At 45.7% G+C, this 17,131-nt stretch overlaps 1 protein-coding gene across 1 annotated transcript in view; it reads right to left on the reverse strand.

Moving 5' to 3' along the window:
- Positions 1 to 17,131, reverse strand: part of LOC123791794 (guanylate cyclase soluble subunit beta-2-like) — a 71,051-nt gene that overhangs the window by 16,599 nt on the left and 37,321 nt on the right. The window contains exons 4-12 of the mRNA XM_087864911.1: positions 13,694 to 13,854; positions 10,063 to 10,162; positions 9,027 to 9,223; positions 7,921 to 8,032; positions 6,592 to 6,695; positions 4,840 to 5,056; positions 2,996 to 3,316; positions 1,422 to 1,570; positions 739 to 885 (exon numbers count right to left, since the gene is read on the reverse strand). Coding sequence (XP_087721037.1) covers positions 739 to 885; positions 1,422 to 1,570; positions 2,996 to 3,316; positions 4,840 to 5,056; positions 6,592 to 6,695; positions 7,921 to 8,032; positions 9,027 to 9,223; positions 10,063 to 10,162; positions 13,694 to 13,854 — 1,508 coding nt within the window. The remainder of the gene's footprint in view (positions 1 to 738; positions 886 to 1,421; positions 1,571 to 2,995; positions 3,317 to 4,839; positions 5,057 to 6,591; positions 6,696 to 7,920; positions 8,033 to 9,026; positions 9,224 to 10,062; positions 10,163 to 13,693; positions 13,855 to 17,131) is intronic.

Genomic DNA, 17,131 nt, shown 5'->3' on the forward strand with positions numbered 1-17,131 from the left:
ATGACCACCAGGAACAGAGAAGGGATTAAATTTTAAACCACAGAAACACTGCTCTAAGACATCGCAGGGCAGCTAGGATCTGCTGAGCAGACAGAAGAGGACACCTACTTTTCATCCTCCAGATTATCCATCTTTGATGCGTGAACAAACTTCCACGCTCGCAGGAGTAGGTTCCCGTGAGAGAGGTGAGCACCCGTCTCCCTCAGGGCCACACGGTGGGAGGAAAGCTAGTCTACGTATCTCGCGGCACCCTGGTGTCTAGCCTACTGCTGAGGGCAGTTTCCCACCTCAGCCTGACTCCTCAAGGCTTGTCTAACACACAGTTTCCCTTGGGGTGGGAAGGGGCTGGCTCTTCAGTAAACCTGAACCACTTGTCGAATTGAATGCTCAAATTACAAAGCTGAAATCCTAAAAAAGCCGGCTATCAAGACGGCTGGAGCCCTGCAGAGTAAATGGAGAGGCGTGCTCAGCACATAGGCAAAGAAGCTTGCGGTGAACCCCATGAAAATCCCAAGCTCCAAAGCCTCCTCTGAAATTTAAGAAAAGTTGGGATGATGATATCCTTACTATTAGCTCGAGTCCTTAGAATATGTGCAAGAGAAGACAAGAGTTGGGAGAAATTACCATTTTAATTACTGTAACACACCCAGTTACCATCTGAACAGACTAATTAGCAGAATTCTACTTTTTTGTGCAGAAGGTGGTTGGTGTTCAGCAAAGTACTCAGTTTCTCTCTACCTGGATGGGTTCTCCAGTAATAGGATTCATGACTTCTTTTGCAGAAATTCTCATCCCCAAGGCAAAGTTAGCCACTCTTTGAGCATGGCTTCCAATCGGCACCGGTACGCCCCCCACCACCATGTAAGCATCTCCTATTGTTTCCACCTGTAAGGGGGAGAGGGGCATTCAGAGCGTCTCCTTAATGCATTAAACGTATGACTAAATACTTTTGTCATTTTCTCTGTATTGACGGAAGGCCCGTATTAAAGCTGGTAGTTACTGGATGAGGAGCATGAGGAAAGGGGTGAGAAGAAAAGTGATTCCACAAAAACCACGAGAGAGCCCAAAGGCCTTTCTGCTTCTGCCAGAAACAAGTTCCAGAGAAGACAAAGCTCCCGGTTAGTGTATGATGCTAAGTACCAGACATACGTTATTTACATTAGACTTTTGCTGAATCTAAGGGGTAGAATTATTCTCTGGGAGGACAGTGTGCCCTTCAAAGGCATTTCAGCACTGAGTACTATAAAGGATTAAAAACTGAAATTCCTAAAATAGCTCCAATTCCCTTTTAGCTCTCCCTGCTCACCCCACCCCCATCCACACCAAACTGCAGACCAGCGAAGATCAGAGAGGCTGAGAGCGGAGCTCGTGGCCTGGCTGAGCGCGCCGTGGCACGCACCCCGCCGTTCGCAAGCACTTACTTTGTAGACCTCATGGACACTGGTCAGTCTGTCAAACTTGGAGTACATCGAATTCAGCATCGTCACTATTTGGATAGGGTGGCAGGCAGCACAGATGTTAGTAAATGTCACCACATCGCTGAAAAGAATTGTGCAGGTTTTAAATTCTCCTGCAACGTAAACCGGAGTGTCAGTGATAGCCAAGGAAATGGAATAATAATGCTATGAATTTTGATTCACGTGCCCTCTGGGAACCAAATCCGATTGTGCCTTGGAGAGAAGGAGCCAGATGCCATTCAGCCAGCAGACCTTCACTGAGTGCCTGCTGTGGGCCAGTCATCATGTGGGGAGAATCACGTAACAGGAAGCAGACAGGACCTGGGCCCTTGAGCTCCCAGGCCAGTGGAGGAGACGTGAGCGTTCTCGAACACCTGGTAAGCTGTGATGAGAGGCACGGCAGGACAGAAATGGGTTGGGTGGGCACTGGCAGACAGAGAAGCCCTTGGCAGGTAGGCTGAGGCAGAGCCTGAAGGACAGGAGAGCCGGGGGCAGGGCTGATACAGACTGGTCACCATGAGGTGGTGAGTTCCGCTAGCCGCGTGCGGCAAGAAGGCTCCCATCTCCTCCGCACGTCTTCCCAGCTCATCAGGCTGCTTCCAGTCCTACTAATTTCTGTATAACAGCTAGATGATCTGTTTAAGTCAGACCCCCAACTCCTCTGCCTCACATCCATGACTTCCATCACAATGAGACGAAAACAGAAAATGCTTACCATGGCCAATAAGGGGCCCCCTCTGTCCCTGCCACCTCTCTGACCTCACGTCTCCATGCTCTCTCTCTGGCTTTCTCCACTCCAGCCACACTGGCCTCCCTGGGGTTTCTCAAGTGCCTCCTGCGTAGGGCCTTTGCACCTGCTGCTTCCTGTGCCTGACCCCTCTTTTCTCAAATATCCAAGCGGCTCTGTCTCACATCTCACGTGTAACCACCGCAATGAGAACTTCCTTCACCACTCTATCTAAAATAACTGTCCTGAGACTCTACCCTTTTAGACTTCCTGCTGCCCCCAAGCCCACATGCCTCACATGGCCTATTTTATATGGGGTTATTTGCTTATTGCCTGTCTTCCCCATTGGACTATAAGCTCCATGAGATGAGAGACCGTTTCGGTCTCTGCAGTATCCCCAGGGCCTAGAGCAGGGCCTGGCACATAGTAGATGCTCAGTAAATATTTGTTGGATGACTGAATGAATATATTCCTGAATGTGCTTTCTGTTTTATTTATACCTCTGGTAATAATCTCCCATTCATGTAACTTCCTCTTCCTTGGGCTTCTGGCCTACCATTCTCTCTTCATAGTTGACAGGCATTTGTATTTAATCCATATTTCACTCTTGTATTCTTTCTGTTGTTCCTAATGCTGGGAGGAGAACACTGAGGACACACAGCTTATGTAACCAGCCCAGGGTCATGTCGCTAACAAGCGACGGAGCCAGAATTCAAACCTAGATCTGTCTGGTTTCCGAGCCTGTGCCCTACCCGCTGAGGCTCACTGCCTCTTGCCCAGAGGTCCCCATGAAGAGAAGGGAACGCTCTACCTGCGGCGACCTTTTTGCCCTCCTTCAGCTGGTTGGCCACGTGCTCGGGCAGCATGGCATAAAGCAGGGTCTCTGTTTTCTTCTTTTCTATGGCCAAGTGCTTGGAGAGGACCCGCAGCTCCTCCTTCTTCCTCTCCAGCTGGTTGGACAGCTCGATCTCCGCCAGTCGCTGCTGGTTCAGGAGGATGAGATCCCTGGTGGTGTCATGGGGGGCGATGTCAGACAGGTGCATCTTGCGCTCTTCCAGCTCCTGCAGGCTGCGGAGCTTCGGGGAGCACATGTATATCATGCAGCCCACGGACTCCATCCAGATCATCTGGCCTTCCATCACGGAAAGAAGTGCGACAACACAGCACGTCACCAACGGGCCCTACAGCTCACCAGATCGTCACCCACACAATATGCCCTTTAATCCCCTGCACGGTCTTACACCTGCCCTTTCAGCCACATTTCTTGAGCACTCTGTCTATACTTCCCGTCTCCACCTAATCACCCTCCCTGCCTCACAGAGCCTTTATTGACCCGGAGGAGGCCGGTCCATGACTTCCAAACCACTGGTTCCAACACGAGTCTGTCTCTCCCCTTCCTGAGCCCTCCTGCTGTTGGGTGGTGTTATGCAGAAACCCCCCTCCCTGAAATCTCACTTCCAGAAACTTCCCTGACACTGCTTTCTCTCTCAGATTCCCCTGACTTCTTTCAATTTTTCCTTTAGGTTTTTTTTTTTTTTTCTTAGTCCTTCAACGCTGGTGCTCTCCAGAGTTCTGTCTTGGTATCCTCCCGCAAGGCCATCCTACATCATGCCGACAATGAATCTGAATTTCCAAAGAAACCCTGCTTCTTGGACTCAAGGTACATATTTCCTTAAAAATATGTTATTATTTTATTAAAAAAGAAGTACGCATGCATTGCGCAGAATGAAAATAGTTGAAGAAAATAATAAAAGTCACCCATAATCACACCACTCAGATAATTACTAAAAACTGGGGTTATCTGCCATCTTCTTTTTGTAATCTGAATTTTTCTCTTAAAATTTATATAAATCTATATAAATTGCATAAATATAGATAAGCAGCATACTTTTTTGCTGGCTACATTGATTTTACCCTATTGTATGTAAGCATTGATTATATAATTATAAACAACATGGCAATGGCCAAGCTTAAGGTAAGTCAATGTGTATAATCATGGCTATTTTGTTAAGGATATAATCTTGGAAATGGAATTACTGAGACAAAGAATATGCTCATTTTTAACGTTTTTGATGCATATTGCTAAAATGCCCTCTAAAATGATTGTGACAATTTCTACTCCCAACAACAGTGATGTTTCCAATTACTCATCAATATTTACACATGGTTGTCTGCAACCGAACCCACCTTTAGTCCCCTCTGGGGATCTGTTCATTCCCTCGCACGTGTACCTAGCCCCTGCTATGAGCCCAGCACACCATTCCAGGCATTGAGGAGACAGCAGTGACTCAAAAACTGGCCAAGTCCCTCCCCCCAAGGAGTTCACATCATGTCTTTTCTCAGCTAGTTACACCTTTATCACCCAGTTACCCTAGCAAAAAAACTAATCATTATCCTCAATATTCCCTCGCTTTCGCAACCCCGACATCCAATCGCCAACTTCTGCCTTAATTCTGTCTGCATCCGTTCCTCAGTGGCCACCCCAGCACCACCATCTGGGTGCACTCTGGGCTTTAAAGCTTCTCACCAACTCTCCAGGGGCAACCTCCCACCTTCTACCCAACTTTTTTGAGAAAACTGGAAAGCTCCGCCTGGTCCCTTTTTGAGCCACAGCCCAAATGGCAGAGAGCAATGGGGAAGGGGTGAGTTCCTTACCTCGGAGTTTGAGTGCGGGCTGACTTTTCCATGCCTCAGGCATCCTTTCTCTTCGTGCCTTCAGGACAAATTGGCTGTTGATAAATTTGCGGATGCTGAAAATGTTGAAGGTAACTTGGGGATGAATGATGGAGAAATACTCATCTAATCGAATCTTCTGGGTTTGGAGTCCTGGGACATACTTCTGAATATTCACTCCAGCTTGCTTGACCCTCAGCTACCCACAGAAGACAGATGTAAGACCAGGACACAGAAAGCAAACTGCACCATACACTCTCCCCTGGAAATACCTGCATGCTCTGTGACTCACTAAGGGGGAGAAGGGGTTGGTGATGGAAAAGACACTGTAGAAATAATAAATATTACTTTAAAAATAAAACCTGCAGCTAATCTCTCAAAGAGAAAAGGATAGTATGCAGTTCTCAAAAGCACATCTCTGACTAGCAAGAAACAGAGTTTAAAAGGCTCAATTGAGCTAACAGTTCTTCTCTAACTCTGGGATTTCTCAGTCTCTGTCTCTTTCTCTCTCTCTCTCTCTTTGACTCTCTCCCCCTTCCCTCCCTTTAGAATTCATTAATAAAGAAACTAGCAAATTCTGTAGCTTAGATCTGACACCCAGGCCTGGGTGAAGGAGTCCGTCACAGAGGTGAGGAGACAGCTTTCCCTGCTATCTCCAGAGAACACACGGAAGGTAGAAGCCCAATGAGTATCCTGTACGTAAAATGTCCAGTGTCTGTACAAGCTGCCCCAGGATGCTTAGCGTCACTAACTGTGGGCTGTCTGTTAGGCTACAGAAATCAACTTCACGTTATAGAATACCTATCTTTAAATTTTCTGTTATTCTATGCCCAAAACTTGAAAAGAAAAAGGAGTTTTCAAATACATCAGAATTTAAAACATTAATGGTAGCAATAATAATATCCTCTGGCACCGGGGAAATGCCAAAGTACATTGCTTTAGAATTCCCTGCTTGTTTCTTATAGGAGTGTTTGATTTCCCCAATTAGATCAATATTTGCAAGCAGAGATGCCCCTCAAATGAGTAAATGTCATAGAACCCTTCTCCAGCAGTCAACTGCCAGGTGACAGTTCAAACACGTCTCTGCATTTAGAGAAATATCAGAGGAAATCTCAATTACCTGAAGCCATTTTAACTGATATTTTTGACCAAATTTATTTTCCCTAATTGCTTTTTAAATGAGCTCATAATCAATTCAATTGACATAGTATCATCTAAGGAAATCGATAACGACCAAACGTTTTCCATTAATGGTCCTTCTCACAACTCCCACAAAACAGTGGCATGAGTTGGCACAGACCTCGCCCCTGCTTTCAAGATGCAGAAGGAGAAGCTTGGTGGGATTGAGACATCCACGGTGGCCACAAGGACGGCAAGGAGTCACATCTAAAATTTCACTCTGTCATTACTGACTATGTTCTCCCATCTCTTGGTGTCATGAACTTTGGTGTCACTTCCTTCTTCTCTAATCACAAACCTTCCCATGCACTCCCTAGTCTAGACCCCTTGGTGCGGCACCCCACCCATATGTATGAAGAAGATTCTGCATTCTGGTTTCTGGAGGATGCCCAAATGAAAAAGAAGTCAGTGGTCATGCCAAGCTAAATCCTTGTCTCTCAAACCCTGGGGACCCCTCAAGGACTTGAAAGTCCCCACCAGCCATGAAAAACTGTACAACATACTCCCTTCCCACTTTATCCCTCATCCAAGCCACAGAAGGAAAGGGCCTCTTACTGATTCATCAAACACAATGTGAAAAGGAAAAGCATTGCAGAACGTCTTCTGTTCAATCCAGAGCCGCTCGGGATAAACTGGCACAAAGTTGTTCACGAGATGCCCTGGATGTAGAGAAAGAGAGTTCTGTTAGCAGGCAGCTCACACCACCAACCTGGCACAGAGCAGAGCTCGGGATAGTGTCTTAAATGTTTCATGGGCAAAGAGCTGTCCCCACTCTCTATCACAGGCTCCCTCAGCGTCTCCAGATGGCCACAGCAATTCTTCCAAATTAAAACAAACAGAAAACTTGCTACTGGGTTGAGAAGCTTCCCCCCCTTACCCCCTGCCAAGTTTCTGCCCGCCGCTGAAGAGTTTCTGGGCCAATTGAGTATGTCTCGCCATGAAAACAGAGCCGGCATTGAAACGGTGACAGCCAGACAATGAGCTAGCAGAGCAGAGCGTGTGTGCCCGGCCCAGCGTCAGGGACATTTGCCATGGAGCTTTTTAGACTGACAGTTTTGGGTGGCACATGAAAATTTAACCAACAGCCCTATTTGGCAGGAGGTAGAGATTCGAAATGGAGCCTTTTTGATATGAAAATCTCCCAGACAAAGGATGTCAATTGCATGTTTGACTCGCTTGCCATGGCTTGAGGGACTCAAAATGCAGCCTTTTGAGCCCGGCAGACCTCCTCCCAGATGCATGTCACCATGACCCGTGGGGCATGATGGGGAGGGCTCTAGCTCCAGGCTCCCAGTGGGGTGGGGCTCTCATTCTGGCTCAGTCATTAGTGCTGATCAGGAGACGGGCTCAGTGTCAACGAGGGCACCTTCAGAGCCTGATGCCTTCATTTTTCACGGGGGAGATGGAGGACCCTGGTCAGGGCCATACAGCTCCTCAGGGACAGAGCCAGAAATCTGCTTTCTTGGCTCCTGATCCAGTGTCCTTTGCACTACTGGACACCATGGTTATTAACTGCAGACTTCTAGGCCAGAAATGCATCCCGGTCCCGACGGCCTGAGAAGCTACAGAAAACTCATTGTTCTTGAAAATGCGTCATACTCATCCTCCTTCCTTTCAACACAGTCACCAACTGGGACTGATGCCCATCCTCTCTCCAGTGGCTTTCCCTGATGACTGGGGAGACTGGTCTCTGTGTCACCCAGCACAAAGGAAAGGGGTGAAGGAAGGCAAGTTAGAGTCTGATGTTTTAAAGTTAAAAATCACGCCTGCCAAAGCCAAGCTCTGCAGAAATCAGTGACATCATAATCATAGAAGACTCTGCCCATTCGTGTAAACCAAGCAATTACTCTGTTCTGAGAGCCAAGGTCAGGACAGCCCACTTACCTTTTCCAAACATGACTATACTTCTCACAATTTCCCAGTGTGATTTCTTCACAGGACAAACAGAGACACTCAAATATTTCTCTTTCATCCTAAGGAAAGCTGCCTCCAGGGCCTGCAGATGGCAGGGAGAGAAGCATGTGTGTCTGGTCATGTGACTGGTCATGTGACTGGAGAGGCACAAGCCTCATTTGCTGTAATTGGGACCAGAGAAACAGCAAGGCCTTGCAGGGTCAATTTTAGCAAGACTTTGTTATCCCCAAGATTTTTATCTAGTCAATCCTCATGTTGTTTCTCTGCCAAAGGCAGCAAGGACTTTTTACAAATCTCAAGATAGGGCTGGCAGAAAAACTACACATAAACATCTTCTCTTCTTGTGGTTGAAGATTCTGTAGCGAACAGATTCGGAGGGGGCTGTGAATGCTCTAAGGTATAAGCACTGTGTGCTCCAGGAATCACAGAATTATCTGGGTATCTGTATAAGCCGTGTGGAGAGCTGTGCGCCCAATACATGTGGTACCTAAGTAGCCAGTGTTCGCCCCCTAAGTTGCAATTGAGGCGGCCAATCACAGGATCAGGGGTCGACTCCAGACGCGTAACTGGCCCCTTCTGTGGAGGTGGGAGCTAAGGACTTGAAAGGTCAATTTATTTTAGAAGGATTGCAAAATAAGCCACCGAATCCGCATGTCTGGCCTTCGTAGTGGTGTTTTTAGAGGTGGAAATGTTCCAGGCTAAAGTTCATCCCTGAAAACTTCCCAGTGTTTATCCGAATTTTCTTAACCCAGCAGTTCTCAACCAGGAGTGATTCTGTCCCTACCCTGCCCTGGAGACACTTCACGATCCCTGGAGACATTTTCGATTGCCACCACTAAGGAGTCGGGGAGCAGGGTGCTGCTTGCATCGAGGAGGTAAACTAGCAATGCTGCCTAACATGCACAAGGCAGCCCGTCATGACAAGGCATTATCTGGCCCAAAATGTCAATAGTGTTGAGATTGAGAAACTCTGCCTTAAAGAGCCCATTTGGTTCTGCCCTTTGCATAGATTGTTCTGTGACTGGGAGCTCCACTAGGAGGGTCTGTGCTTTCTGAAGACATAGCAAACCCAGTACCTCTTGGTCTCTCTGGATGTCCTGATTGTCTTGTAACCTGTTTGGTTTGGCCCCTCTCATCTGTCTGTGAGACTTCTGCACAACCAGAAACACAACATGCTCCTTCTTTCCTGTCCTCTCCTCTTCCTTACTCATGTCCAGGATATCCATGGTCACATCAGTGTCAAAGAAGTCTTTGGCCACAGCCTCAATGATACCTACAGCAGAAGGACACTGTATGGTGAGGTTTGGCAAGAGGCAATTTTGTCAGCAAAAGTTATAAAATAATCAAGTTATAGGACTTCAGAGGGATATCCCAGAGTTCACTAAGCCCAGGCCCTGCCTCAAGACAGGCAGCAGATGATAGATTAATAAAATTAAAAATAAAATAACTTCTAGGTAGAGGTTTAAGGTATATCTGTCTGGATACCAAATATAGCCCTGCCACTCTAATTTCTAGTTCAGCATCTGTTCATTTTTTGTTTATTTCAGAAAGGAATTTAACTCATGAAACAAACTCTAGAAATAATGTAAACAAAATTTAGTTGTAAAAACATTAAGGATCATGTTTTGAAAAGAGGTGCTCTAGAAATCTATCCTAGGGTTATAATATAAGCATGGGAAAGTCATGCAGGAAGATGTTCACCACCGCAATAGCAGAAGAGTCACATCAACTAAAAATTCAACAATAGGGGACTCGTTAATTACAATATGGAATATCATCACTCAGCCATTGAAAATAGGTTTCAAAGACCACGTGAAAACATGGAAGGATGCTTTCTCCATAATGCTGAATACACAAAGAAAGATTGATACGAAATAATATATGCAGACGTAAATACTCACGTAGTTTAAAATGTTGAAATAAAAATGGAAATTATTCCTTCTTTTGGCACTTTGGGAACTTACTTTAATGGCCCAAAGACTTTGGGAGTAATGATCAAGATGGCAAAGATTATGGAAGAGCTGGGCTGGCTATTAGCCATCCCAGAGAATTTGTGGGGAGACCACCTCCAGACACCTCATAACCGTGCTACGGGTTAAGCTATTCTCATACCTGGTACGATGTGGCACAGACCGCTCCTATCAGAGTAGTAATGGAGAAGCATTTTCCCATCTGCTCCTTTCTCCACGCGGAACGATGGTGCGTTCATCTCCTAATCAAAAGACATGACATGTTTCTCCCAGTGAACACAAGTAGTTTAAATTATGCTTTTGAGGCTTTGTGCCACAACAGTACTTACCCATTACAGCACAGAAAACTATATTTCCAGCCCGTCTCCAATCACACAAAATCCACCATGGTTTTGGCCCCTATATATCAGGAATTCGATATTATCCCTAATTCCCTAACCCACTCTATGTGGCAAGTATTCTCTCCTTTTTAAAAAGGAAGAAACAGGCTCAGTGGTGTCAAGGCTAAAGTAAGGGTGGAACAGTGTTTGGACCCCAGTGAGCCTTCCTACCACGCGTGCCGCTTCTACCCCACTCCAAGGCGGGGCCAGCTGCTTGGCCTGTGATCAAGTGATGGGCGTCTTCACCCTCAGAAAGATCAGGAGCTCAGAGCAATTTGGAGAAGAGTTCATTTCTTGTCCTGGAAGTAAACTGCTGTCTGCGAAGTAACATTGCACATTTGGAAAATCAAGGTACATCAGAAGGGATCATCTTTCTCTGGGAACAAATGTTGACATTCAAGTATGCACCATCTCATGGTGGATGGATGTCAAGAAATAAGGATGAAGACTTTGCCTGGGGGAGTCCCTGACAGAAACCACCTCTGCCCCTTCCCCACCGTGATTAGTAGGCAGCTCAGCGCTCAGGCTTACGGCTTGTGGTCTGAGTGAGGGAAGAGATTTAGTGAGGTGGGTTCCTACCAAGATCTTTGCTTTCTTCTATGGTGGGAAGGTTTCTAGTTAAAATGAGTTTCTTTAAGGGGGAAAAAAAATAGATAGATAGATAGATAGATAGATAGATAGATAGATAGATAGATAGATGATAGATAGATCAGAATCCAGAAGGGCTTAAATGAAAATTCACACCCTCTTGCTTCCACCTCCACCCTCACTCCTCACCCCCAGCCTAAGCCACTTCCCAAAGACACTTCTCAAAGTCTGTGCTTTTAATTCTTCTGGCCAGTCTATCCAACTCTCTAAATAGTAAGATTATACTTTTATTTCTTGATTAAAATAGGGTTTTATGAACATAGAGAATCAGGGCAAAGAGAAAATAATGGGAAATAGACCAGATCATGGTCTTTGGGAGACAGGCATACATGGGGTTGCGTCCTGGCTCAGCCACCACGACCTGGCAACTTGGGGTGATTATTTGATCTTTCTGGACCTGTTTTTTCATCTATATCATGAGAAAAAATAAGAATACCTAATCTTAGGGGTGTAAGGAGAATAATTCAGTGTTTATAGATTGCTTAGCCCAACATCTGCCTTGTAATTAGCATCCAATGAAAGTTAGGTAAAGAAACAAGATAAAAGGCACAGCTATAATCAGAAATGTATGCCTTAAGGCATTGACAGATTACTAAGGCAGACATAAAGAAAAGCGAGCATTTTCTTATTTTACTTTTGCTGGAGAGACACTCTATAATGTTCTGCCCAGTATAAAGCTCTATAGCTATCAGGTATCACTGTGTGTATCTTATTACAGCTTGCATAGTATAACATTTATATATTTTATTCACCTCATCATGTGCAAAATATCCTCCCTTACACCCTGAGAAGTTCTATTCTTTTTTTTAAGATTTTATTTATTTTGAGAGAGAGAGAGAGAGAAAGTGGGGGAAGGGGCACAGGGAGAGGGAAAGAGAGAATCTCAAGCAGACGCCCCCTTGAGCACTGAACCTGATGCAGGGCTCAACCTCACGACCCCGAGATCATGACCTGAGCCAAAATCAAGAGTCAGACATTTAATTGACTGAGCCACCCAGGCGTCCCCGAGAAGCTCTATTCTTTAGCATTGGTTTTGGCATATGAAGGAATGATAGATGACTACCGCAGAGGAAAGGTAGTGGGAGTTGGGTGTACAAACAATGAGCTGGGACTTCACACCCTCAATCCCATTCACCCTTATTCATTAGAGCAGCAGTAATATGGTGATACAGAGATATAGAGCGTCAGTAATATAGTATCTGGAGCATAAAAGATATTACTTTTTTTTTTTTTGGTTTAATGAATGAATGGGAGAACATTAACATCCTCCAGAACTGTGACTTGAAGTATTTTCAGATGAAAGATGCTATATTAAAAAATCTTATGGGAGATTATTAAAGGGGCTCAGCTCTATTTCTTTGTATCCTAATTGCAGTACTTTAGCTAAGAAATTTTAAAGGAAGTTGCCATATGAATTACAGTCATTTTTAAACCGGCCATATTGAACAGAGAGCAGGGAAAAGAAGGGAGTTATTATGATTTATGAAATGCGTTTTCTAGACTGGTCATGATGCTGGGGATTTCCACATCGATCTCTTGTAACACACACAATAATATGAGACAGGACTTTTTTTCCTATTTATTCCTTTTTGTCTCTGTGTTTGCCCAACTCCTAAACAAAGGGCTTGGCACCAAGTAGATGCTCAATACATATTTATTAAATGAATAAGTGAAAAACTGGAGGTCCAGAGAGGGCACCACACAGCTAGTAAGCCGGCCAGACAGCGTGGAAGGCCCATCTGACCCCATAGCCAGGGCTCTTTCTATTCCCTCTGTCCTTGGGTAGTTCACATGATCATGACAGGACAGACAAACCTACTCATCCTACTTGAAGTCAGTTAAGGTTTCCAAGCTTCTTATCCTTAGGTGAAAAACAGAAAATCATCATTTTCCCATGGAACACGCATAAGGGTGCATTACCGTTGAGCAGGCACCTAAGCATATATGTATATGTTCCCACTTTGTCCTCATGACAACGCCCCAAGGGCGGTTATGAGCATTAAATATAAAAATAGGGAAGAAAGAACTTCGTAAACTACAAAGAGTCCTAAAACTAAATATAAACAATTTTATATAAAATAAACTGTTATCAAAAAATGGGTAAGTGCCATTTTGCCTTTTTAATGAAGCATTTCCTTTTCTAAAAAAGAAAAGGAAGTCTAGGCTTTTGAATTTCCAACGATGCCTCCAAGCAAGGAAACCAAGGAAAGAGCTCCAGGAGGAGATATCCCAATAGGGAAATTGGGTTCTTAACACCTCAAGGGGTCACCCTGCGGGTTACTCAGCGCGGGATGGTTTCCGACTCTGGCTCTCGGCCCTGTCAAGTCCTTCCTTCTGATACGTGAAGAGATGAATGTGGCTGCAGAAGCTATTTATCAGCTCCATCCAGGCCAGGAAACCTGAGGAGCGATTTTGCAAACCCACTGAAACCTGCTTGTTCCCGAGCCTTTGTTCCCTCTGTGATCAATCTTCCAGATTCGTTCCAAAGCCACACCAGCGACTATCGGAATAGGCCATCCTCTGTCACAAAGCCGACCTCTTCAGCTTGTCCTTCCTGGACTGTGGCCGGCCTGCCTATAAAAGTGGCTACAGGCATTCATTGTCCATTTCTTGCCTCAGAGAAGCCCTGACACCGCGTACCAAGGATTCCGCCTGGCCCCTGCACCTGTGCTCCTCTTGGGGGAGGGAGGCCCCAGGCATTTGCTTCCCCTCAGAGCCACCAAGACCGGCCTCAGACGGCCTTACCTGATAAGATAGTGCGAGGTAACTGTGGAGGGCGTCCAGGTTTTCAATAAACTCCGTGAGGTTTCCTCCCAGTGTCCGTAACATCCTGTCATAGCCAGACATCTTACAGAATTTAAAGAAGTATTCTCCAAAGAGTTTCAGAATGGCTTCCATGGACACACCTGTGGAACACGAAGCACACCCCAAATAAAAGCACCTGCAAAGTGTGCGTTCTCACTCGGGTGGTCTTCCCTGATCTCCAAAGAGTTCAAGTGTGATACGTTACTGAGCGACTCCCAAAGGTTTCACTTTCCTCATGAGTAAAAAGCCAACAATAACATCTCTGGCATGGTGTGTGGAGGCCAGGGCAGCCCTGGCCGCTGAACGTGAATTTCTCCTAACCCACCCCAATCTTTTCTGTGGTCCCCACAGTGTAAAGTCCTCTACGGTGCAGAAGGGGAGGGGAAGCTGTCGTATCCCTATGCTGGCTGAATCTGGTGCCCAGACCAGGTTCACTCCGGGCAGGGCAGTGTATGGCCCTCTAATCTCCCCTCCCACCTCTAGACATCTTTAAATACAAAGGCCTTTAAATGAAATAAAAAACTATCTCTGAGAAAGAACTAGTACCGCAACTAAGAAGCAATACTGACAAACTTAACTTGGTGATGCCACATGCTTGCAAGGACTTGCCCTTTTCCTCTCGTCCTCTCCCCGTCCAGGTTTCCCTGTGGGGTGTACTTTGCACATCGCATCCTCCATAAAGATTTCTCTGAATATCCCACGCCACACTGAGTACTCTTCCTAAGTGCTGCGTTTTCTTTTCTTTCCAACTGTGTGATAATTCTGAGGGGCCGTGACTTCATTCTACACATTTTCTGTGCTAGACACAAAGTAGGTGCTTGATAAATACCCAGGGGTGGATTTGTGCCCTTCGCTGGGGCTGCTGCCACTCTCTGCACTGTTGCAATAGACAGAAGTGATTGTTTGCTGTATAGAGGCAGAAGTCTTTTTTAAAGAATATTTTATCGTTCCTGAAATAGTCATTAGTCATTAAACACTCATTAATCAAAACCACCAATTATTTTGCTCGGTGCTTGCCAAAACCTTGTAAGCTAGCTAATCTTATTATCATGTCCCCTTTCTTACAGGTGAGGTGTCCCCTTTTTGAAACTGAGAGTCATCTTTGTGAATTGACCCAAATCAGAGGCAGAGGGTCTAACTCTAAATTTGGTGATTTCTTTTTTTTTTTTTTTAAGATTTTATTTATTTATTTGACAGAGAGAGTGCACAAGCAGGGAGAGTGGCAGGCAGAGGGAGAGGGAGAAGCAAGGAGTCTGATGGGGAACTCTATCCCAGGACCCTGGGATCATGACCTGAGCTAAAGGCAGACGCTTAACTGACTGAGCCACCCAGGCATCCTAAATTCGGTGATTTCTATACCACATCCCACAGTCTTGGGAGAAGCAACGAAACAAGAGGTGTCCTCCAGGATGAGGACTGCATATGGGTTGTCATCACTGACACAAGAGATAGGGCCTTCCTTGATGCTAGTGGTCTGGCACGTCTGTGAGAGAACATTCTCTTATTGACTGCAGTGTGGTGACCCTGGTAGGTCTTGGGGGCTGGGACAAGGTCTGGAATGCCCAGGTTCACGGGAGACCTGCGGAATTCACAATCACCACGATCCCTGGCTAGATCCTTGAAGGGCCCTGTGATGCTCTGGCTGGATCTGGAATTCACAGCAAGGGGCTTTCCAGGTCTCTGGAGCTATCTAAGAACAATTCCTGCAGGGGGTGCAGGGGATCTGAGGAGGTCTGGATGCTTCCCAGCCTCTACTTGCTCCCTGAGAAGGTCAGAGAAGCAGATTCCCTATGGCTCCTTGTTCACACCCAGACTTTTGGGCAGATAACTGTTTTGTAATCTGAGCTGGATAGAATCCTGTTCCGAGTTGGTCTGGTCTTATCAGAGATGAGTTATACAAACATTCCAAAAATATATTAGCCGGGTCTTTTGAATCTAGACAAAGCTTGGGACAGCAGGGTGGAAGGTGGGAAGGGCCCGCGTGAATTGCTTCTATTGGGTTCCTGCATGTGGGTCCATCCCGAACGGGATGCAGGCAGACTTGTCCATAAGAGCAATCAAGAGCCACCTGCTAAGCCCCAAAGAACTGAAATAAATTCCACTCAAGTCCTTTCCATTGCTTCTGAGTCCCTGGGAGAAGAACGGAGAAGCACAGGCACAGGTGTGGAATCGTTCTTTCCTCTTTCCCCCTTCCCCCCTCCGCTCCTGCTTAATCTAGCTTGTTCAAGCTGAGAAAAAACAGCTGGGCCATGCTGCGCGTCCCGCGGGCTGGGGTTCTGAGCAGGTGCGTCCCGTTACCAGGCAGGAAAGCGCAGATCCCAGAGGCCGCCTCCTCGCGAGACCACGCTCAGGAGGACGGGGCTGTCTGCGAGCCAAGCAAGGTAGAGCAAAGTGCCAGTGGCAGCCTCATGTAGAAAGACTGTGTGCTTGACTTGTCTCTTAAATCTGTAAACCTACAGAAATTCATGAGGCTGCTTGTTCCAGACCCTGGTTATTTTGTTGCTGGGCACCCAGGTCTGTTCTTGGGAAAGGCCGGCTGGCTCAGAGACTAATGGCTGCTTGATTCACGAATCTCGGGTTTGGGTGTGGCGGCTTCCATCCGTGCTGAGCTTGGGGCTGCTTCTCGGATTCTTGGTTGAGAATGCTTGTCTAGCAGAGGACAGAGGTGACTTTTTAAAAACCAGTGCCTGTGTTGTGTGGTTACACAGAGTCATCTCTGTGAATTTAGGATTCCGTGAGTTCTCTAAGTCACCGGGAGTGGGGGATATATAGGAAATGGCAAGAAAATGTGAAAACTAAAAGAGCCATAGGTGCCTTAACATATTTTTTGGTAGTGCAAAGGAGAATCTGTAGTATGCTTAGTATTTTACCTTTTGTGTAACAAATCAGGGGAAATAAGGAAATACGCATTTATCTGCTTATTTTGTGCAAATTGAAATACCAGAAGGATAAACTAGGGGCTGTTGAGATTGCTTACCTCCAGGGCATTGAGAATGAGGTAAAAAGGTTCGAAAAACTGTGGAGGGTGGGGGACTGTTCTGAGCCTAACTTTTTGGACATTTCTGGTTTGGGGAATCATGTTAATGACTCATATACGAAAAATAAAGAAAATAAATGCAGTCAATAAGGATAGGGAAAGCCCTGAGATAGAATACAAACAGAAACAGATTAACAGAACAGTATTTGAACAGAACAGTTTTGAATCATCTAATTGCCCAGGAAAAAAATTAACCCAGTAACAGTTGAACATAGTATTTACATCGCTCTGTCTTCAGGCTAAACCCAAAAACAAACAAACAAAACTTTAAATAAATATTTGACTGTAGTTAGTAGGTTTCCTTCCCACAATGGTGTTGGTAAGCAATTCTGAAATGACTT

The sequence above is a fragment of the Ursus americanus genome, chromosome 10 (genome assembly GCF_024610735.1).
Source record: "Ursus americanus isolate L20-20 chromosome 10, mUrsAme1.1.p, whole genome shotgun sequence".
Classification (NCBI taxonomy): Eukaryota; Metazoa; Chordata; class Mammalia; order Carnivora; family Ursidae; genus Ursus; species Ursus americanus.